General features: G+C 40.4%; 2 protein-coding genes across 5 annotated transcripts in view; both read right to left on the bottom strand.

The window, feature by feature from the left end:
• Window positions 1-244: 244 nt before the first annotated feature.
• CBLN4 (cerebellin 4 precursor) lies at window positions 245-10,590 on the bottom strand. Of its 2 annotated transcripts, XM_054081524.1 has the most exons (4): window positions 10,069-10,590; window positions 8,062-8,178; window positions 5,181-5,316; window positions 245-5,090 (listed from the first exon to the last, which is right to left on the bottom strand). In XM_054081524.1, the coding sequence occupies exons 1-4, from the start codon at window positions 10,324-10,326 to the stop codon at window positions 4,930-4,932; spliced, it is 672 nt and encodes a 223-aa protein (XP_053937499.1). In that variant the 5' UTR covers window positions 10,327-10,590; the 3' UTR covers window positions 245-4,929. The 2 variants fall into 2 exon arrangements, with proteins under 2 accessions (XP_053937499.1, XP_009557022.2); XM_009558727.2 differs by having other exon boundaries at window positions 4,948-5,316.
• A 37-nt stretch (window positions 10,591-10,627) lies between these two features.
• LOC104057393 (formin-F) overlaps window positions 10,628-23,960 on the bottom strand; it is a 56,917-nt gene continuing 43,584 nt past the window's right edge. Inside the window, exon 18 of one of the 3 annotated variants that reach the window (XM_054081518.1) lies at window positions 10,628-12,915. The gene's annotated coding sequence lies outside the window, so the exon portion shown is untranslated. Of the gene's footprint in view, window positions 12,916-22,085; window positions 22,171-23,960 lie in introns of those variants that run through there. The other 2 variants (XM_054081519.1, XM_054081522.1) reach the window with 2 other exon arrangements.

Here is a 23,960-nt window from a genome sequence, read left to right as displayed (position 1 = left end):
GAACATATTTAAGCAATTCACTGAGCTGGATGATAGGTCAAGGATGTATTTCATTACGTCAAGCTTGTCATTTTCCTCCCCTCTCCCACTCGCTTTTTCCCCCACATGAGATACCAGGGAAAAGAAAAAAAAAGGCCAAACAAAAAACAAAAAAAAAACAAACCCTCCTCCATCCCTATTCAGAAATGAACTTTCCTTTGATCATTTCTGATCGCATTTTTTTGGCACCTAAGAACCACAAGGCAGAAGAGGGGGAGGGGGGAAAGGGGGGAGGAGGGGAACCTGTTAAAAATTATGCAACTGCCTTTTTCCCTTCCCTCAAACTGTGAAGATTAAAATAGTGATTGCTTCCATCAAATGACTTAGATCCCAAGTTCCACTAAACAGACTATTCAAGCCACATTTCCATTATTTCATCATCACTTATATAACGGTGACTGATTTTATCATTATTTTTGTATGCATTCCCCTTAGTCCTCTAGGGTAAGAGATATTCCTCTCCTTCATTCCTAACCAGCAACAGATAAATAACTTTAGCTCAGTGTCTAAGACAGTGTCTTTTCTCACAGGAGCCTTTTCTGTCTGGACAGCAATAATACAAAAAAAAATATGTTGTTGTGGCACATGCCAACCAATAAATTCTGTCACTGAGGATCTTCATTTATTTATATTGCGTCATCTGGTTAACATTGTCTTTAAAAGACAAAGAGTTTGACTATTATAAAGAGATCTTACAATACGAAGGGCAATTGTAATGAATAGCTAAGGCAAAACATGTAATCAACTCAGAAACCCTTATAAAAGGAGGAGAACATATATCTGCTTCTAAGCTTCAGCCCATATTTCTTGTTAATGGTCCAGCTTCCTTGTGATTATGACATACCGCTTCTTGCATTTATCTTCTCTATTCGAAAACCTGCTTGTAAAAATACTATATATACTGCAGATGTGTTCCTTTGGGGGGTTGCAAAAAAAGAAAAAGATGGAGTTGACAGCTAATTGCAAAATTCTTAAGGCATTTAAAACTGTCCTGTTTCACTGCATTCATCTTTCTAGATGTAGACATCTAAATAGTACAGAAAAGGCAATACAGCAGTATGCCATTTACTCCAAAACCATCTTTTGTTTTAAAAAAATGCCTTGTATCAGAAAAAACAATTAATCCAGCAAGCTGAACAGGATCAAGCCCCAATGGTGGATGAGCTGACACTCCGAGTATGGCTTCAGTCGCTTCCCAAACCCTGTCTCCACTTTCTCAGTAATAACACTGAGGTTTCAATACATACTGTGCCATGACCTGCCCAAAGTAACCTAATTAACACTCAGAAAATATTCAAACACTACTAGCAAAGGACACAACACAAGACAAATACAAAATGTTGCTTAAAAACAAAGAAATATGTTTTCCTTCTTTATGCTTCAAAGTTAGTTTTTTCTTTTCTAAGTAAAGACAAAACTGCTGGTGAAATTTTCAAAGCTACCTCAGGGCCCCTTCCAAAAACACTTCCATTACTCAGGCTCTTTTGAGCCATATCTTTTTTGGCTCTGCAGTTATTTGGCATATGTAGCCTAAATTCTTCATAGCAAATAGGATTCAACAGGACAGCGCAGCTTTCTACACTGGACAAATCTACGAGACCAGGGTACTCCTGGCTCTATCAAAAACATTTACATCACCTGAGAAGGACTAGTTCTTTTTTTTCCTTGGTTTCGTAATAAACCATGGACAAAATATAAACATAAATAAATCACAGATAAGAAGGTAAAAATACTGATCTCCTTTGTAAAGAGATCACAGATAATAATATACATATTATTGTCAGAAAGTAACATTTATCTTTTATCTTTCCCACACATGGTCAGAAAGTTTTCTTGCACAATCAATCTTTGTGAGCTACAAAGTTGACTGCAAAGTGGGTATACGTTGAAGAATCCAGGTATGGATCCTCAACATGTTCTGCAGCAAGAGCTGTGCACAGACTGGGAAATTCTGCCCTCACCAAAATCGATCAGAACAGCATCATCGAATTCAGCGGGATCAGAAATTCAGCTCTAACCTTTACAGTGCAGCTCAATGGAAGTTTAAGTTCTCTAAAAAAAAAAATCAAACCTCTAATCTTAAAAACCCTTTGAAATCTGAAGTGTATTCTGAGCTGTTGCTTCTGAAGAAGCAAACTGCTGTAGCAGTAACACTGGAAGACACAAGGGAAAGGAACGAGGCAAGAGAGAAGAAAACCAGTAGTTTCCAGACCCAACTCCACCTAGGCCAGCTTATCCCACCCCTTCTGGGAGAAACTTCTACTGATAGAACTGAAGTGTGGGACAACACAACGAAAATAAGCTCAAGATCTGGAAAGTAGCTCAAATTGAAGTTTAAAAACCTTGGTTACTTGTTTAAACATCTAAATGTGACCTAAGGGAACTGCCCATCTCCAGAGGGCACCTCCGAGAGGAGTCAGTGCCCACTGTTGTGTGAAGAGAACACAAGCTGCTTTACAGAGACTTCTCTGAAACTTTTCCTAGTAGCAGAATAATTAGTTAGTAATTCTGATTGTAGAGGCCGAGAAGGAAAATTTACGATATTGCCGTCAAAACATATCTCCTTAATTGAATAACTTCCTAGACTCTCTAGATAAAGTTTCAATAACTGTTAATGACTCCGAAGCAATCAGAATGGTTTTGCCAAAGGGAAATCAACAGTATATTAGGATAGTTCACTATTATTGCTGAATGCTACAGGCAGCTTTTAAAGATCATATGTTTACACAATAAAGAAATTAGATACCTTTAATCATTGTGAAAATTATATTGGCACCTTTAATGCTATTTTTCTTCTGTCTCTTTAGGAACAATGTTTCCTTTACATTACACATAATTCAATAGGTAAGGTGAGCTTTCAGATTTTACTAACTTTATACAAAATACTGATGTTCTCCTCTAAAATAAACTCTTATGACAAATACTTTTTTGTAATATCATGCATAATATGTGCTGCAATCCCAGGGAGTGTTGGATATACATATATATACACACAGACATATTTTGGGGTACAGTGGGGATAAACTTTGATTAGTCATAATGGAAAACTTTTTTATATTTTTCAGTTATATAAATCATTCACTTTCTTGCCATGTCTTTCCACTTCCTCCCAAACCACACTGCTCTGTACAGAAACAATACTCTAAAAAATTACCTCCTCATCTGACTTATCTCATAGGAGTGCAAATGTGTCCACTTATCCTCCTGAAATTGCTGAAAAACACCGTATGTTGGTTCTAGAAAAAAATGGAATTTGGGCACAATTCTGAGCTACCGATTCCCTGACATTTTTATCAAGAGCATCAACCAGCCACGCATTAGAGTTTAAATCAATGAAATACCCATTTAGAGCAGTTAAAGTAATATGACACACTACACTTGGCTAACAAGTGAAGAAATTGGAAACAGATTACCTAAAACAGTAAATCCAAGCCTAAACTGGCTTTTAGAGAAGGTCCCAGATTGCTGGATATCCACAAACACTCTCAAGTATACAGTAGTTTTTAATTTAGAACCATATCCTTCATGATATGGAAGGCACAAATATCCATAAAATTCAGTGTGTGTTTTGGGCATGAGGGATGAAGGTCCAATTAGCAGTACACGTGAAAAACATTTTTAACTGATATCCAATTTGATGGCACTGGAGTTTAATGCCAATGGCAAAACTTAAAGCACAGGTCTCATCCAAAATCCTTTGGAATCAATTTGGTTCTTAATGCTAACTTCAGTGAAGACAGGATTTCTGTCTGAATGTTTTTGAAATAAAATGCATAGGTTATTTCTAGATCATTCTGATTACCTCTAGGTTTCTGCCAGACTAAATTATGACAGTGTGCCTGCCTCCCGGGACAGATTCTCTGAGGCCCAAAAGCTTACACTTTGCATATAATAATTATATCCAATAAAAAAATAGCATGAAGCAACTTCCAAAATCCACAGGTCAAAAATTCAGCTAACATATATTAATCTTTATTATTTAACAATGACATAATAAATAAGTTTATGAATTCATATGACCTGTACAAAAGCCAAAAAGATATTGCACCAAGTTAGGTACCAGCTATTTGGATTTAATATTTGCTAAACATATGATCTAAAATTATATACAGTTTGGGACTTAAGGCAAAACCAGATGATACCTTTAACACAATGGAAGGTTTGAAAAATAGACATAATTACAAACAAGGGGATCTCATTTCCAGCTAATAAAGTGGTTGTGTCTAAGGAAGGAATCCCATAGGTTTTTAATAAAGCAGTTATTATCAATCATGTTAATTATACCGAAGAACAAGTGTGAGATTTCCTGCAGGGCAAAGCTGTTTTTCAAAGTTGTGTCTCAATGGTCACCTTTAACCCTGGTAAGAATATTTTTCTCAATGGTTATGATCTGCTCTCCTTTTTAGAAAACAGCACATGGAAAAGAGGAATATCTTACACATCCAACTAAAATACAACCGTAACCTCTTAGCTTTATGTAGGCTAGACTTGATTGTGACCGGTGACAGAGTATAAATATACGGGTGAACCATCTAACACACTACACGCAGAGGAGAATTAAAGTCAACCACTTATCAATAATAATTACCTTTCTCAAGACAATGGAATAGGTCATGTCAGTTAAGTCCCAATGACAAAAACATTTATGACCAATATATCAATATACAGTTCTTTGGCAGCAACACACTAACTCTTGATTGAAGTCTGAACTCAAACTCTCCTAAATTATAGACCTGGTTGCCAGTCTTTTCATAATTAAAGAAAATCCACTTCTCCCATGAATCCAATAAGTCCAGTAAATGAAATCTGAATAAATCTTGCAGGCAGCTTTAGACTGTAACATTAAGCATAGATATTTATTGTCTCCTTTAGTCTCAATCCAAGTATATTTTATTTAAACACGCAAAATTCTGTGAAACTTCTGAGTAGTTCAGATGGTGCCAAAATCCATAAAGGGAATCCATATCCACACATGAAAAACCAATAAAGAAACATCAATCCCATGATGATAAAATGATCTTCATGTAACAGAAGCAATGATGAGTCCACACCTGGATGAATGTCACAGGAAAATTGACTTTACAGGGGAAAGACCAGAAAGCCAGAAAACGTAGAATACTGCCATCCACCGACCAGATTACCTTTCTCCAATTTCAAGTAAACCTTATCCTCCTTGTCTAGATAGAGCAGGACTCCATTAGTGGCAGCTTCACGTGTGACATCCTTGTCCCCAGCAAAAGCAGAAATTACTGGCTTCCCATTTAACATCAAATTAACCTAAAAGAGAAAAAAACACTGAAAAGCTCTAATTAATAGAAAAACATCAAAAACTATCACTGAACACTAACTGCGGTGTAAGAGGTCCGCTAGGTTTCAGCTTCACTGCTTTGTTTGTTTGTTTTAAACTACGTATTTGGAGTGTAGAAGCACATCCGTGTTTCATGAGCTTGACCTGCAGCTGAATGAAGTGTGTGGGACCCTGTCCACTAACTCCCAGGGTCCAGGCTCAGGAATGGGATCTTGCTTTCACCTGCTGCTTTGGCACATTGATTGTTGTAACTCTCTGGTAATATGGAACTGTGAGCTATTACCTTGTTTCTTTCCACTCTGCCTACCTCACAGGTTATTTAAACACGCACTAGCAAGAAGGCATTTTCAACAAACTTGGGCACCCAGAGATGCAATATAGGCACCAGATAAGCTGTAAAATGTACTGCAGTAGGGTGGGAGCTTACAACTCAAAATGTGTCCCTTCCATTACTGAGAGCAGCTTAGTTTTAAAGCTTTATGAACTATTGCACTGTGTTTTGGTACTGAATCCATTTTTCTCTAAAAAACACCTCTAGAAGTCAGCGCAGCCTCTGCTCTGAAAGCAACATCACATAGACGCTCTGTGAATAAAGACGGGCGGGGGTTGGAGGAACGGACAGATCCAGGCATTTTTCATGTCCCCAATGGCAAACTAGTAGCTTTCTTTTCCTTTTTCTTTTTAAGTGGCTATAATGCAGTCACAGAGGAGAGAATTACGAAATGCTTATTCATATCGAGTATGCTGGCCTTGCACATGCTCCCATTAATTTTAATGGGAGTCACCATGGAATAAATTAGTGCTCAGCATAAGCCAGGGCAGCAGAATTTGGCCCTGATTTGGGATTCGCGTATCTAGGAAATCACTTAATCAAACGTTCCCCAGGGAATCAATTTCAGTTTAATGATATTTAATGGCAATAACAGATGTTCCTGGGGCATAGTAATATCACTTACGTAGGAAGCCTTCAGGTGATTTAGTGGTGTTTAAGTCTGCACGTAGCTAAGACTCAAGCTGGTTTGCCTCACTGCAATGGCTTTTGGTCCTCCCCCTTACTTATCACACGTGGGGGCATCAGAAGTCTGCTCATTGCTTGTTTTTTGCCTACCTCATTCTTTCTGCACCATCTCTCCAGTCAGGTAGCCCTGGATTATTTTACAGCTAGTTTAATCACAACAGAAGACACATCACAGGTTTGCACCGGGTGGTCTCACGTTAACTGTGACAAAATGGAGTCAACCAAACCCATCCATCATTTTAGAAATTCTCGATCTATAAAAATTTCAGGCCATGTCACAGGTTGAAACTTTCCCTGTTAGGAGCCCCAACCTCTCAGGCCGGCGTATCTGGTATGTGAGACACGAAAGTCTGCACTGGACTTCCAGAATCCAAACCTTGACGTCTTTCTTGGCAAGATGTATTTTAAATCCAATGAAGCTGGCTGACATATAGTTATTTTAGGCCATGTCAACCTTCAGCATTTAAAAGAATGTAAGGGAGAACGTTGGAGCGTATTAAATAGCTTATAAGCTCATTATAGAAATTTTCATGAGGTCAGTATTTCATTTAAGACTTTTGTCATTGACCCGGATGGAACCTGTTGTAAACTGAAGGTGACTTTCACCAGGGCTGTGAATGTGTCTTGCAGCGGCTTTCTCTGCCATCCCCAGAGTTTACACTTTTCTCAGCAGCTTTACTGGCAACCCAAAGCCAGAGCTGCCACAAAGAAATGGCTGATTGCTCCTCCTGAAGAAAGCCATTTCATATCAGCTTTCTACGCTGAAAACCAAATTCAGGAACAAGACAGATCGGGGGAAAGCTTCAGGTACTTCTATGAATCTGGTGGTCTCATGGGTGGAAAAAAGGGAAGCCTTCTTATTCCAGATCTAGAAAGCCAGTATGTATGGCACAGAAATTGCATGACTTGGCACGAAGATTAAGGAATGTACTTTAAGGAATCTACTGTTGGCTCAGCAAGGGGATGTTCAGGAACTTAGAGGCTTTTCATCTAAGCTAGTACATACTTGTAGTAGTTAGGTAGTTCAGCTGCTATTAAGCTACAGAAGAAAGTGCAGAATCACTCTTTTTTTCAATATACGACACACTTCTGTGTATTATATAGTGAAAAAAAAAAAGTTTAAACTGCTATAAAGGTTCCCTAGAAGACATCCCTATAGAGGTATAACATTTAAGTGTAGTTACAGAACAAGCAGACCACCTTAACTAACCTCGATACACAGCAGACTGATGCCATAAACAGACACTTGGCATCATGAGCTGTCAGCCAGGTCACAAAAGGTTAGAAAAAATAGTCAAATTTGGCACATATCCCCAGAACTTCTGTGTTCAAGACAGTGAGCTTAACTTGTAGCAAAATATGACTCTTCATGGTGTTTATGCAGTTCAGTGAAATTTAGAACTCTATTGTATTCTTGGATGTTAAATTCTGTTTAATACTTTGTATCATCCCAGATATTCAGTTCTTATGGTATGGAAGTGAAGCTATGGCAATTTATCCGAGGTGAGCATCCTACCTTATTACAGCTATTCAGTTGCAGTATCCACTCTACTGCTAGGAACTCTACACCACAGGTTGCTCTAAGCTAAGGTATTTTTCCTTGAAAGTGTGCTAAATACTCCTGAGTTCAGTCAAGATCCTATTCTAAATAAACAATTTAAGTAAAAGATATTATAATCATACTTGATCAACATACCTGAATTGTTTGACTCTGATAGACTTTAATTACATGAAAACTGAAACTGTAAATTCCTTTTCTTGGTGCTACAAAGACAGACTCCAACGTGAAAAAATTGCCCACATTTACTAGGATCTACAAACAAAAAATATAGCATGGGAATTAGTACAGGTATTCAGCGATAAATAGAAAATACAGACCATTAACTTTAGAAAACATTCACCCATGAAAATGTCTTAATCTACATCTATTCTATTTTAGTCAATGTTCTCTCAATTAATATGGAGCATTACTCAATAAATGGATATTTAGTTGTATTTATAGTACAACTTTACTGTAAACTAACTAGGGTGAAAAATATTTCTTACTCTGCTACTAGATCATAACTTCAAGACCTTTCCTCTATACATGTTTAGAGGTAATTAAAATAAGGCATTTTTGATCATCATTCCCCAAAAATGACATCAAAAATGCCATCAGGGAGTGGCGTACTGCTTTGGGCTAAAAAGCAATGGTCAACACCATCTCCCTGAAAGTATGAAGCTGTCAGGAAGGATGTATGCAAATGATGCAATTCATTCACCAGTTTACAGCCAGACTGAGCTACAAAATACCTGGCTGTGAGCCTGTGCTGCTTTATTTGGTTTTGTAAGCATAAATAATAATCTAGGTTTGAGACAATTAACAGGAGGAAACATTAAAGGACTGCATCATCCATATGCTAAATATCTTCTTTAATGACCACATTTTGCTCTTTCCACCCAGTTATGCTTTATTTTTAATTGATCTTTTCAGGCTCCTTTATGCCAGACACAGCCCTAGAAAGCCACAAGGAAATTCCACAAACTTAGAGTGATTTGGACTACTAGCGCTAAGCTGCGTGACACGTCTGGCTTCGCTTGTCACAATTTCCCATTCATTATGCTATAACATCAAAAGTGAAATAACCATCAGTCTCAATCCCTTCAGGTTCGCCCCTGGACAGGAGGCGGCTTGTGCAGTGCAGGCACCTGTATTTTAGCAGTGACCGAGACGAGCGGGGCTCTACTATGGACCTGTGGCTGTTATAGAAAAGTTACATCATTTTTCCTTACGATTCCTTCTCCTTTCCCTCCTCAAAGGCTGCACCCTCCATCTAAACACCTTATTGTGTTGGAGAACACCCATCCCCGCTCAGCGCCCACCGCGGGCTCTGGTCCCGCTGCCTCCCCATCCATCACTCAGACCCATCCACCGCATCCCTTCCTCGGACCCCTCCACCTCAAGGCGTGAGATGCTCTCAGTGGGGAGAGGCTCCCTCGGGCTCCCCCCCCTCCTCTCCCCGCTGGCCCCCACCCCCTGCACCCCAACTTTTCTGCCGGAATTGCAGAACTGGAAGAAGCGTGGGAACCCGCTGCGGGGCGTGAGAAGCTCCCCGCAGGGAGGGTCCCCCCAGTGCCCTGCCCGACCCCGGCCTTTCTCCAGCTTTGGGGGGTGCAGGGGCACCCCAGCTTTTTGCTGGAATTAAGGAACTGGGCAAAGCAGGGGCGCTGGGAGTGGGGAGAGGGACGGACCCCGTGGGACCCCACCTGTTGATCGCGCCCGGCTGCATCCCGGGTACCCCATCACAGGATCACAGAAAAAACCTCTTGGATCATCGAGTCCAACCGTTCCCATCTGCCACTAAACCACGTCCCTGAGCACCTCGTCTACCTGTCCTTTAGACCCCTCCAGAGATGGGGACTCGACTGCCTCCCTAAGCAGCCTCTGCCAGGGCCCCAGGACCTTTTCCATGAAAAATTCTTTCCTGATATCCAGCCTGACCTTTCCCAGGTGGAGCTTGAGGCCATTCCCCCTTGTCCTGTCCCCGGTCACTTGGGAGAAGAGCACAGCTCCCTCCTCTCCACACCCTCCTGTCAGGCAGTTGTAAAGAGCAATGAGGTTCCCCCTCAGCCTCCTCTTCTCCTAAACAACTCCAGGCTGTGCTACTCGTTCTCCAGCCCCTTCGCAGCCCGTTCCCAGCCCCTTCCCGGCCCCGCCGCTCACCTGGTCGAAGTAGATGATGCGCGTCTTGTTGCTCATCTCGGAAGGTTCGTGGTTGGTGCTCCTCACGGCCGAGAAGGCGACCTTGGAGTTGGCCGCCCGCACGGAGATCCCCAGCGGGGAGGAGGAGGACGAGCCCTTGGCGTCGGTGGCCGGGTTGGAATCGCAGACCACCAAGCACTTGCCTTCCAGGACGATGGGCTCGGTGTCGTTCTGCGCCCGCGCCAGGGCGAGCAGGACGGGCAGCAGCCGCCAGCCCATGGTCCGGGCGGCTCCCGCAGCCCCGGCAGCGCCGCTGCTCCCCGCCGGCTCTTCCCTCTGCCTCTTTCTTCCTCTCTTCTCCTCCTCCCCACCACCCCCCGACGCCGACACCACTTTGAGCCTTTGGTTTGGTTGGTTTTGTTGGTTTTTTTTTCTTTCTTCCTTTCTTTCCCCTTTCAAAACACGCCACAAAAAGCTGCCGAACAAAATAAACACTTTCCAGCGCTCCCTTTTCTCCCCTCTCTCCACATCAAAAAAAAAAAAAAAGAGTGAGAAGGAGGGGGGGAGGGTGGATAGAGGGGGAATAAAAAAAAAAAAAAAAAAAATAAAAGCCCTCAGGTGGATTATTGATGAGAGAGAGGAGAAGAGAGAGGTCATGAAGAAATAAAACCATTTGATGTTGCCATGATTGCTGCTGCTGGCTCGCTCTCCCCTTCGCACTGGAGATCCGGGATGCTCTGAGTGGTGGAGTGGCGAGGCGGTAGCTTACCCCAAAGCTGCCAGATCCTGTGTCTGATATCACTGCCAGGGCTCCGCAGGCTCCACTTTCTCTCTCTCTCTTTTCCCCTCGTCTCTCTGCCACAACCCCCAAAGAGTTATGTCGTAACAAACCTGCCCAGCTCTCACCTAGCTGGGCAGATCCGATGCCTCGTTATTAGAGACCCTCCTCTTGGAATTACCCCCTGCGCAGACACACACGCTTGTCTTCCTGGACAACTTTTTAAGCAGCTACAAAGCCAAAGGGAAAACAACAAATCATCACAATGTTCTGTGTTAAAGGAGGAGAGGGAAAGAACTGCAGCCTGATCGAAAGGCAGCATCTAAACCTGGAGAAGTCTCCCCGCACACAGAACTCCTGCGCGTGGATTTGCAGCTTGCATTTGGGCATAACACCGCAGCCCTGCGCGCGCTGCCACTGATTCCCTGTTACGCAGCCAGGAGGGAAGCAGCCCTCATCAAAGCCAGTCGCTCAGACCCTTAGATCACGGATAGGGCTTTACTCACTGCTCTTTGAGGATTAATGTTGACCTCATGATGCTGCCAAATGGCTGCTTCTGGTAATGTTTTGATGAGACACCTCTGTCTAGTATTTCTTTTTATTTTTTTTTTATGCGGGCCAAAAGGATTGGAAGGCTGAGCAGGTACCTGAGCTTTGTACTTCCATGTATTTCAAGATAATTGAAAACATCACTGGTTTGGTGCTGCTGATGGCTTCTAGAGAAGATCTCTCCCATCCGTTGAAATAGTCTCACGGTGAAATCAAAGCCTTCTGCAGGGTCTAGTAAAAATGATGCAGTGCTTCCAGAAGCAGAACTGGCTAAATGGATTTCCATCCAAAACAACAACATGCCAATAGTTTGTAAGAAATTGGGCGTGTGATTTTTAGATAGACACCTTTCAATGCACCAATCTTTCTGTGCCTAAAACAGCTTTGCAACAAACACGTCCCACATCAGCTGTTACCCACCAGCAGCTTTCATTCACTCCTTGGCCAGAGGCACCTCTGTCTGGGTGCAGCTTTTCTACCTTTCAAACCCAGCTGGGAAATGTGCTGATCTATTCTGGAAGGACAAAACGCCGGCACACCTTGCTGCCTCCCATTCTGTAGAAGGAGCAGCCTGAGATACAGAGAGCTCACACCGCACCTCACCTCTGTGTGCTAACAAATGCTGCCATAAATCTGGATGCTAACAGAAAAAAAAGACATTAAAGAAGCAACAGGAAACCAGGAGGAGTAACATAAAGCACTGAAACCCACTCTCTACTGAACGCCAAGGCTTTCTGCAGGCAAATGGGACCTGGGGCTACTTTTCCCTTGATATGGAGAACCAAGGGTGAAGAATTAAGTCTGTAGAACTCAGCAAAGTCTTCAAGAAGCCATAAAGCAGCTAGAAGTCCTCTTAACTGGCAACAAATAGAATACTTTCTCAAATTCAGAAAGCCAGACTCAAATTTTAAGGAATCCTATTGGTCAGGCAAGAAGTAAGATGAAATTTCACTATTTTCTAGTAATGCACCCCTATCCTTTTATTCACTGGCACCAACCTGGGCAGAAGAGTCAAGCTGAGGAATACCACTTTCTGTAAACAATGGAAGGAATGGGAAATAAAGTAAATACTCGCAGCACAACTTTGTCTCTTTTGTAGAAATTGGATCTGTAGTTTAAAAGATTTTTGCCAATGCATAGGGACACCTGTCTGGAGGATTCTTGCAAAACAAAGCTGAATGAAAACAGGAAAAGATTTTGTGCCACAATATTTTGTAAATAAATACAAACGTATAAATAATTCCACACTATTTTGACATCTTGTGTTTAAAAACTGTTCTGTAACTCACGCTACTGAGTAGCCTTTTACAGTGCACAAATAAAAGCAAATAAACTTATAACGCACATAAATTTAGATTGAAATTTGAAACTGCTGGTGATTTTGAAAGATCAGCCACTTGGTAGAGATTTAAAAGTTTACAATAATTTCAGACAAGTTGTTTTCGTTTCATTTTGTTGTGGACAATGACATCAGCTGTCTCTGTGGTGGGTAAAAAAAAAAATGGAAAAGCACGAAAATAGCCAAAACTCAAATTAAGAATCTGAAAAAAAAAAAAGGAAAGTAACATCAGAAACCAAACTGGTCAGTAAGACAAGGCATAAACTGAATCAGATTTTTCAGAAGTTGACTTTCCTTGCCTGCAGGTGCAGGCACCTGCAGAGTCTGGCCCGGCAACAGCCTTTTCCCCTTCCACTTCTCTCACTTGAATACCGAAGGACTTGTTTTGCACAGAGCAGATGTAAAAGTGCAGACAAAGTCATGAGAAGCACCTCTCATTCGTGTCCTTGTCTCCCAGAGCTGTGCATACATCTCTGTGCATGCAGGTTGCTTTAGCTGTGTGAACAAATTAGTAAGTAAGGATGCAGCTAACTAATTACAGCCATTTGTGAACACAGCTACTTAATTTCAGAGCTCTGTCGAGATTAAGTTCAGCGCAAGCTAGGAACAAATCTGCACACACATTTCGCATGTAGTTATAAACCTTTTGAGATCACAGTCTGCAAAAGCTAAGTGCTCCTCATCTCTTATGATCTATTCTGGCAAAGTCAGAAAATATAACAAAAATTCTATTAGAAGTACTTGTCAGTCTGCACAGATAACACAAGACATACACTAATGATTAACATCCTATTTCTCATCAGCTATGAAAGGAGACTGAAGTGGACTCTGTCCTGCAGAATGGATTACACTTTCAGAAATGTCAACAATTTCCAAAAATATTTTGGCAGATGGCACATAATTTTCACATCGGGGGTACCTAATTTGAAGGAAGTCCAATTAAATGAGGCTGCTAATGTAACATGAAGAAGGAAGCAGATTCTTCCCCTGTATTTTACCCACGTTCATGCTGCAAACACCCAAATGGATGGTTCCAGTCTGAAATTCCTATTTTATTTGAAAGACCTTTTGAATTGTGGTATTGGAGAGGGGAAAAATCTCGGACACGAGGGCTCCTCTTCCTATCTTGGTGCCTTTGTCTTGGGGCATTTCTTCCTATTTACAAAAGAGTATGGACAAACCTTTTTCATCATTTAATTGTTTTCCACCTCTCGAACACATTTCTAGAGTACTACAGACTGATGTGTTTCTGGCTTGGTTATATCTCAGTAAAATTAATAACTGCTGTGGAGTTGGAGGAACGGGACTGAGCAGAGGCAGCACAGCAGCACTGGCCCTTGTCCGCAGCAGCTCGTACACACCGGAGGACGGCAGAGAACCCTCCCCTGTGGAAACCAGCTCGATTTTCCTCCATGCTTGGAACTGGAAGGCGCTATGTTTCAGTAAAGTATTCTTTTCCCTGAGGGGTAACTGGTGTTGAGATTTCAGGTGACAGTTATTAACAATATGAATTGAAGAGATGAATAAGACTGCTAAAACTTTTCCTTAGCAATAAGCAATTTGCAGGATGGAGCGAAGGTAGCAGAATAACGGGATGAGCAAAATTCGATAGAGTAATCATGATTTAACAGCCAACTCCTACAAGCGCAGTGGAAATCTCTGGGAAAAGGAAAGCAAAATAGAGGCCATCAGGGAAAGTGTACCTTAGGGAGGAGAAGAGCTGAACTGAAAGTAAAAATTGATTTCCTCCTGGAAATAAAATTAATGCAACCTACAATAAAGTTAGCATTGTCAGACATTCAAAAGCAAAGCACTGCAATCAACACTGTAGATGTCTTCTCCCAAGTAAGAAGTGATAGGACAAGAGGAAATGGCCTCAAGTTGTGCCAGGGGAGGTTTTGATTGGATATTAGGAAAAATTTCTTTACTGAAAGAGTGGTGAAGCATTAGAACAGGCTGCCCAGGGAAGCGGTGGAGTCACCGTCCCTGGAGGGGTTCAAAAAACATGTATATGTGGCACTTCAGGACATGGTTTAGCAGGCACGGTGGTGCGTTGATGCTTGGTCTGGATGATCTTAGAGGTCATTCCAACCTTAACGATCCAATGATTCTAGACAAAGCCCTATTTGCCACCATGGCACCAAATCACAAGTCAGAGTAACGTAGTGATTAGAACAAATTCTTGGTGGCAACAGATCAAGCCCTTAAATGGAGACCAGCACCTGCTATCAATAATTTCTAAACTAATACCAGGGTTGTTACGGCTGCTCCTGCAGCCAGGTCCATGAAGAAGGCAAGGCTTGGGCTTGGCCAGAGGGAGCCCACGCATCGACCACAGCAGCGCTGCTGGCGCAGCCGTGAACTTTGTTTATATGACACTTCCAGGGGGATTGGATCTATAAATAATACACATAATTCAGCCTCAAATCCACGCCTAAGTCAACAGACTGAAGAGTCCCCGTAAGCAAAATACCTGAAACTCCTTTTTTCCCACCCACACAGCAGGAGGAGAGCTTAAAGTTTATTAGCAACAGCATTTGTTTAGGTGATTGGCCGAGTTTTAATTGCTGAACAAAATGAAGAAAGTTTGCTGGGGATGCTGTGGTAAAGCCGAGTGGAAAACTGAAGTTTGCTTTTAATTTATAAGCAGCAAGGTTAATGATCGTTCTTATTTTATCCGACAAAGAATTTCTTAGTATTGATCCAGCTCCCTCTAACAGGATTTTTTTTTTCTTCCTTTGAAGGAAAAATGAGTAAAATAAATAGCAACAAAGCTCAAAATGGAAATTCAGTTAGATTAAGCTGTTTCCTTCCCTTTCTAGACACATACTGTGGAAGCCTAAAACTGTCTCCAGCTGAAAGTATTTTGCCCTTTCACAGGGAAATTTCTGCAGGTGTGCTAGGCATCTTTCTGACAAAGGGAACAGAGGGAGACTAGGAGACAGGGAGAATAAGGAGAAAATACCATGTTTATATTTACATTTTCTTTTACCTCTTGGCTTGTAAACATGCATTAAATACAATTTCTGCATCAATATTTCATGACACGTTTCTAATCTCTTAAGGAAAAAAAAAATCTTGCTCTGTATAATTAGTTATTTGCCTTACAAAAGGGAGAAATAATCTGCCTCAGACTTCCTCTCCTGCTTTTGAGCTTCTTCCTCATGTCTAGAGGCCTTATGAATTCTCCCAACCCCTCCATAAGAGGAACCCTCCTTCCTCTCCTTTTTTTTTTTTCTTTATCCTAATTATATTTCCCTTCTGTCAAGCTGAGCTTTCTGCTTGCTGAATGTGTAACACAGTTTTGTAGTGAGCTGGCTGAGCACCCATCACCCTCCTCTTAGGATGAAACCCCAGCTCTGGTGCTGCTCAACTTGGCTTTTGGCTGAACTCATCCTAACGAGGATGCATGAGGTCACCCAGTGCGGGAGGAGAAGGGGGCAGAAAGGCTGCAATCAAAGGCAGAATACTGAAGACAATTCAAACTTGCACTTATGGAACTCGGTGGTCAGACTTTTGCTGTCTTTTGACTTTCTTTCAGGCTAAATATTGTATTTCCTAAGGTGGCTATCGTCTCCATCTGGCTGTTGGCTCCTGTACAGACTATCTTGTCTTCTAGACAGCTGGCCCTGTAGCTCTCAGCTAGTTACACAGTTTGTTGGCCAAATCCAACATTAATTCACCTGCCTAATGAGCTTAATGGTTCTTTAGAAGATTCTGAAAATATTTTATAAAGTAAATTTCACTTCATTTATTTAAGCATAAAATGTAAAGAGATACTGTAGGAATATAATAAAACCTTCAGCCACACACAAAAATATGTCTGGAATGACTAAAATGAACAAGAGGTTTTGCTATTTTGTTCAGACAGATACAGAATCAGAGCTACATTTTCCGTGCTATATTTTAATCTGTATCATACATACATACATATATTTGTGTGTGTGTGTGTGCTTCATCTCTGGCACCTTGCTTGCCTTTTTAATTAAGCTTTTTCTGTATATTTACCTCTCTTGTACCTCTCTTCATTCCAGTCCATCTACCTGTATTTTTTTAAGCTTTCTGCAGCAGCAGAACAAAGAAACCAGTGAAAAACAACCGTCTGCTTATATTTGTTGGGCTTCTTTAGCATCCTTGCTGTAATAAGTTTGTGTTTTGATGGCCAACTTAGGAAACAGAATTCTAAAATTCTGGGTGAATTTTAGAGGTGATTAAGAACACAAAGTCAGCAGGATGCCTGCATGTGTGTAAAGGTAAAACTGTTCAGATATGCTGACAGCATTGGCATATGAGGTCTTTATTCAGCATTTCTTACACAGCCAGACCTCTATGCGGCCAACACGGCAAAGCTGAGCGCACTTCGGGCCCAAAACCAAAGTGCAACTCAAGGTTTGAAATGCTCTTGTCCAGATTCTACAATTCCTTACAGCAGCGTGTTTCTGCTGTTACTCCCTGATGGGTGTCTAGAAATATTCCACAGTTATACGGTTATATTGAGTCCAATAGGCTTAGTCCAGATTTACCTGTATGCTCTTTCTACTTCTTCATAGATCCTAGGTAGGAGCCAATTGTTTGCAAGATCAACAGGACAATAAATTTCATCATTAATCTTGGCTGGGCTATCCACAAATAGCTTAATATTTCTTGTTTCCAGTAAATCTCTTTCTAAATTACACATTTAATCATCTTGTAAAAACAAGGCTTTGGTGGATTGAGAACATAAAAATCAACTTACATACATTAACTGTCTTTATAGCAGGTACTTGCAACTTGTTAAAAAGTAACATTTAATTCTTTTTTTTCTACTGCATTTCAGTTCACGTCTAGATAAAAAATCCACAAACCTGTTCTTTTCATTTTTTCAACTAGTTTACCCGATATATATTTGTGCAATTTTATGAAATAAATAATTTTGCAAAGCGCTGTGCTGACCTATTCAATGATCTTAGATTTTTTCCCATTGTATTTTAATGAGGCAAGAAGTGAGATTTTTGCCCAGATGGAAGAAAAATCAGATGACATGGAGAGAAAACCAGAAAAATAGCCTAGCAGGAAAATCTTCCCATTTTAGCAGGAGGAAGGAACATGATTTGTTACTTGCTCTGAGCTTCAGCGCCCGTTTCACTGAGCAGAGTGGTTACAGTGAACCCAGGATGGAGTTTGTGAAGGCTGCAGCAATCTGCTGGCAGTCAATTTAGCTTAAACTGTTGAATACATTTTGTAGGTATACTTTGCTAATTTGATGTCAAGGAAACCACAGAAAAATTAGATCATGAAGTGGTGAAATTTAGTTCATCTTCTTTGACATCAATCGAGGTACACAGATTACTTCCCCTCAGGAGAAATTGTCCCCGATAAGTGTCTCACTTAGTGGTTTTCATAGCGAGGACCAATGGAAAACTAAAACCAGCATTGCTGAGGGAATAATTTGCATTAAAAGAAGTGTGTAAGGTAGAGAATTAAGAGACTGATGGTAATGCTTGTTTGATATTTAAAGAGAGTGGATTGACGGGAAGGCTTGTGATGATATTCAGGGAAGAAGCCACAGGGAATGGCTTCGCATTAAGATTTTTAGTGTCATCTAGTGAGATGTGCCAACTTTAACAGAAGGAAAAAAACTGATTTTTTTCAGATATTATAGGTTTGGGGTTTTGACTTACCACCTTTCATTGCATCTCTTTGCTCCTCAGACTAGTTTCCAGCCTCCTTGCACCATGAGTCCTGCTACAGTCACTCACAATTAGGAAACATGGAAAAATCACAGTATGGTATCTTCAAGTAGCTGGTTTCTCTCCTCTCATTTGAAAATAAATACCATAAAAACAGGTCTTGAAAGCAAATCTCTAGTAACATCTTGGAAACTGAGACAGAAATATGCCACAGCATTTTTTTTTTCCATTTCTCCCCAGTATTTGGCTTCCAACAAGTATTCTCTACTCCTCCAACAGGTGTTTTAACCTCTCTTCAGCAGGTCAAAGCACGTTGGGATGGCAAAGGAGTGCAACAGCCACAGGAAAGCTCCATATGGAGAGCCCTAAATGAGCAAAACTAAGTGAATGAATTATTTCTTTAAAATGAATTAACGAAAGAAAAGGTTTAAAGGAATAAAACTATCTGGGGATCAAGCCCCAGAAGTGTACTTTCCACGTCAAAGAAAGAAATTATCTTAGGCCAAATGAATCCCTTCTTTGAGAAAAGTAGGGAGGTTTGTTTTGTCTACAGAGTTCATGATGGTTAATGTCTGAAGAGTGAACTGCCGAGGAAAATCTTGACTTTTGTTTTATTATGGTAGGTTTAACATTTCTACTTTCCTTCCTTTTCCTTTTATTTTTTTTCTTTGCTTTTTCATTTGTTCTGCTAGGGACCAGCAGCACTGGAGGGAAAAGAGAAAATTTGACCCGAGTTCTAGAAATTTCCTCTAAAAACTTGACATATCCAAAAATTATTTGTGACTGCGAATGTGCAAAATTGCCTCAAAGTATCTAAATTTTACAGTCTTTCAGAGGCAGAACACAGTGTATCTCAAACCTTATTTCTGCTGTTTTCCCCAGAGCGCATATCTTTTAAAACCAACATGTCATTTTCTCAACTTAATATTTTGCTTAATAGATTTGGAGAGCAAATACTGTAATCTCAATAATAACATAATCATTTTCTTCTACAACGTGTGGGGCTAACTTAAGGAGTGCGTGTAATTTGTGTAACTTAAATCTTTAAAACCTTTAACATCAAGTGTCTATTCAGTTCTAATATTTGCAGTTCACAGTTGGTAGTGGGTTAGAAAATTAGTCTTTCAATCAGAGAAAGGAAATACTAGTACGTATCTTACCCAACTACTGAGGCATCTTATAAGTAAGTCTTTTACTGTAGCTATGTCTCTTGCTTGCCTGCTTGAGGATTCAGGACCAAATTTCACTTTCTCTTGCATTTGTACCATTACCTAAAGTAGCCTAGAAGTAAAGCTAAACAGACAATTTTAGAAGGAACGATGCTTGATTTGGGTTTTTTAAATCTATCTCCGGCTTCATTATTTGCTGTAATAATTTTTAGCTATAAGTAAGTAACATAATTATAGATACACATAAAGTATGATTAGCCTAAGCTTTGTAGCAGATGGGAATTGATTAGTTAAATATTGTGATGACTTTTATCAAAGCAAAGTGATGCAAGACTTTCTTCCAAGGTTTACTTGCCTCCAGCAACCCTAACTAGTGCTTCTCCTGCACCTCTCTAAAATTGAATCCTAACAGAAAAGCATTTTTCTCCTTGGCAAAGTATTTAGAATGTATTTTAAATTATTTCAAGTTTGACTTTTCTGTTTGTGTGTCCCCATAAATGTTTAAATCTGCTCTTGCCACAGAAATTATGGGGCAAGAAAAACAGCAGAGATTACAATATTTTGGTTTGTTATTTTTTGTTTGTTTGGGGTTTTTTTTGCAAGAGACAGCCATATGTAAGCAGTCGTGCCCCAGATGTTGATACTAGACTCCTCCAAGTATACCTGTTGAAGTATCATATATGCATAAGGACAAAAAGATTCCCAAATCCTCAAGTTTGAAAGAAATATTAAGATTCCTTCTTTTACAGCACTCTGAATGCTCTGTAAAGCTTGACATCACAGTGCATCTGCTGTGCTGTGCATCGCTACGACAATACAGAAACATTAAATTAGGGTTTCCATCTTCTATACTTCCATCTTTTTGTAATCTGAAAATTGTACCCGCAGAATAAAGAGTAAAACATATTCCCTATGTGTCCTGCAAGGCTTGTCCATGAATCTAAAAGGTAAATTCTCAGAGTTGCTCATTAATAGCACTTTTCTCTATTACTTGTAAGCGTATGCAATACTTTACAAACCGCACCTGCAGAAAGTATCCTGGAAATCGTGCATTTACCATTGGGGGCCAAACAAGGCAAAGCCACTGAGGATTATCAGCCAGGGCATGGGAAACCCAACAGCACTGCAAAAGCTGAGTTAGAAGTCTTCCTTCAAATCCCCTCTAACCTTTCTAAGGAAAGGAAATTCATCTCAGAGGACCCCAACATTGTATGATTAACTATAGTTAATCTAGAACTCCTTATAGATGAACCACAGCCACCTCTGGGATGGAAAAAGGATCAAACTTTTTAAAAGCAGTTTTCCATTAAGTTTGAATAATTTCCTGGAGGTGTTACTGAGTAATTTTTAACCAGACCTTTCTGATTCTACCCAAGCAAAGCTGTCAAAAGCTACAAATATCTATTTTCTATTTTTGTAGTAGCGAATGCTTTAAAAAGATGCAAGAAAGAAAACAATACATATATTTCACAGCTAAAGAGTCAATTCTCTTTTTCAGCTGGTAGATGTCTTTCCCAAGTGATAATCTGTTGTCATTTCTTAAATGCTCTTTCTTCAGGAAATGAGGCTCCTGAGCTCACGTTTTGCTTTTCTGTTGTCCTCAGCTAATAACCTCTAGAAACCTTAAACTCACCGATAAATTGTGAAACGTCCATCTTCTCCATCGGCAGAGATTCTCAGAAACGTACTGGACATGGTCTTGGGCACCCTGCTCTGGACTAGATTACTTCCAGAGGTATCTTCCAGCCTCCACCATTCTGTGATTCTGTTAAAACTCCCCCCCCCTTTTTTTTTTCCAATGAAGTTACCAAAATACATAAAAGAAATTCTAGACAAAACACAAAGAAAATGGAAAAAAAGTCCGAACACTAAATAATTCTGAAGAGATGATAGTATTCAATAGTCACTCCAAAGTCAAAATACTAAACGTGGGTGTCCTTCCCTGATGCTACCATTCCAAAGTCATTTCTTTATATGCAGTATCTTGCTTTGCAGCTTTCAACCAATCCCAGTCTATGGGATTTTCAGCTTGAATCATTGGCATTCTTGCAGCAGGTAAAGAGTTAACCTTTCTCTATGGCTGCTCAAAGTTCTTCCACAGGCTGACTTCATCAAGATGATTGCTAATAAGTAATTATCTGAGTCTCAAAGGATTCAGATAAAAAAGCTTTAACACAAAAGCTATTTTTTGCATGTATTCCAACCCTTTGAGGGAGGTGTCAGAACAGCCTTCCTTCCTTGCAGAAAGGGAGAGGCATATTGATAGAAAGTATTTAAACACCTAAAACGCAGGCTCTGCATAACTTTTGTGCATTTGGTCCCAAGAACTGGATCCAAAAAGCCAAGTGTAGTCACTATGATCATAGAAATCAGGCTCTAGGGGTTCTACTCCTCAGTCCATGTGCTACAGCCTTGTCCTGAAGAGAGAAATGTGAGGTCAGACCTCTGTACCAACAGTGGTTCTTTATTTTAACCAATGAAATTTCAATATAGAAAATATACAAACATATCTTGAAATAGTGATTGGCACTTAGGTTTCCTCCTTCCTCCCGACTGTCCAAATCTCCAGACAGTCATTTCCTATGTGCACCTCAAAAGCACTCGATGGCTTTTGCACAGCTGCAAGAGAAGATGTGGGAGGGAATTAAATTAATCGCAACTGTTTTCTAAATTTCATTGCCTGAAATGTCTACTTTCCACAGAACACCCGCACGGATACGGTACAATCAGTGCCTTTAAATGAGAAGCTGTGAGAGCAGGAGGAGTGCCCATCAGCTCGGCACGCTGCGGGCTGCTTGCGCAGCGCTGTTTCCTAAAATGCAGCCGGAGCTGTGCTTTGGAGAGCAGAGTCATCACAGCTGGGTTGTCCTTCTGCAGGGCAAGTTCAGTAAATCCATAATCAAAAGGATTTTGGTTGGTTTTAATTTTCCTAATCAGCTTAATTCCTGACAACAAAGTGAGACATCAGATTGTTTTAAATGGCAGGATTCCAAAGAACAAACTTCAATTTAATCATTAGCGACAGCAAGTTGGGATATTATCTGGGAATTATCTTCTGGCTGAGAAAAGTTACTGTTTTGAAATTGAGTCAAGGAAATTTCTGTTTTTATAATTACAGCATTTCAGGCCAAGTCCTACAAAGCGCGTTCAGGAAAATATCTAGGAGCTACAAGAAGAATTTTGGAATAAATATGCTCATCAGTACTTTATGGACAATAACCTTTGGGGTTATTTGCTTTTTTTAGTTCAATGCTCATGAGCAAATGATGCCACCAAAGCCTATATCGCCAGCTATTTATCCTTGCACAAGAAAAAGAGTGTCAGTTATTTGTTTCAAAACACATTACAGCATTTTTAAATTGCATTCAGGGACTTAAAATCCACATCTGAAGCCTTTTGTTTCAAATGTCTTATTTGTAAAATGACCTTAAAGCAATATTTACCTTCTTTGTAGCTTTCCGTTGTGTAATTACTGGTGGCTGTCCTTGATTAAAACATTCTTAAGGGGTAGAATTCATCCTTGGGTACACAGGCAGCGAGCATAAGGCTTAAGCATGTTTAGCAATTCCTGCAATCATTTCAACATATACCCAGGAAAGCACAGTCTGCTGCTCAGATGTATCACATCAGCTGCAGTAATATGCTGACATGAAATACTCAAGTTAATGCTAAATAAAATCTTATTTGCACCAGGTATTTATATCCTCATGAACCTGAGTTAGAGTTTTCATTGGAAGGCTCTCCCTTGCTTTTTTTTACTCTGGGAATAAAGTAGACAGTGCGGCTTGTAGTGCATTCTACTTGGGTACTGAGCAGTAACAGTGGGGGAGGAAAAAAAGGATATTTGTATTTAGTTTGGTGAGAAAACTGAATAGTTGAGCATTTTGGCAGTCTGAAAATGTCTCAAATCAGGGAATGAAATCTTGAGTTTGTGAATATCCACAGCAAAACTTCTGTGATCAATGCAGGAACGGATCTCATCAAGGGCTTTCTGAGTCCCTGTTTGAGTCAGAGCACCTCAGCACTTCGTCAGAGCAGACCCTCAGTCTGAGGTTTTTAATGTATTCTTCTTTAAGGCAAGCAGCTTGAAATTTGTTTGTGCTTCTTCTGAGTCATCATTAGCAGCTACTTCTTAAGCACAGGAGTAAGTAGTTTCTAAGAATACTTCAGGCTTTGGTTGTTGTACACCGACTGCCCACCAGGTTCCCTTTTAGAGACTTCATGTTTTCATTCTCTTTGTCTAACACGATTTTTTTTCAATTGGTATTTGTATTTGAAAAGCATTAATTCAAACTAGAAGACCGGCATACATAAGTGACTACAAAGCTTTTTTGCACAGAACACCTTCTAAGTGACCACCACGTTCAATTATACAAATTAGCAGGCGCACCCTGCCTGCCGCTGGCAGC

This window comes from Cuculus canorus, chromosome 16, assembly GCF_017976375.1.
Source record: "Cuculus canorus isolate bCucCan1 chromosome 16, bCucCan1.pri, whole genome shotgun sequence".
In the NCBI taxonomy this organism is placed as follows: domain Eukaryota; kingdom Metazoa; phylum Chordata; class Aves; order Cuculiformes; family Cuculidae; genus Cuculus; species Cuculus canorus.
Note: the sequence above shows the minus strand (reverse complement) of the source record. Positions and strands in the feature narration are given on the sequence as shown.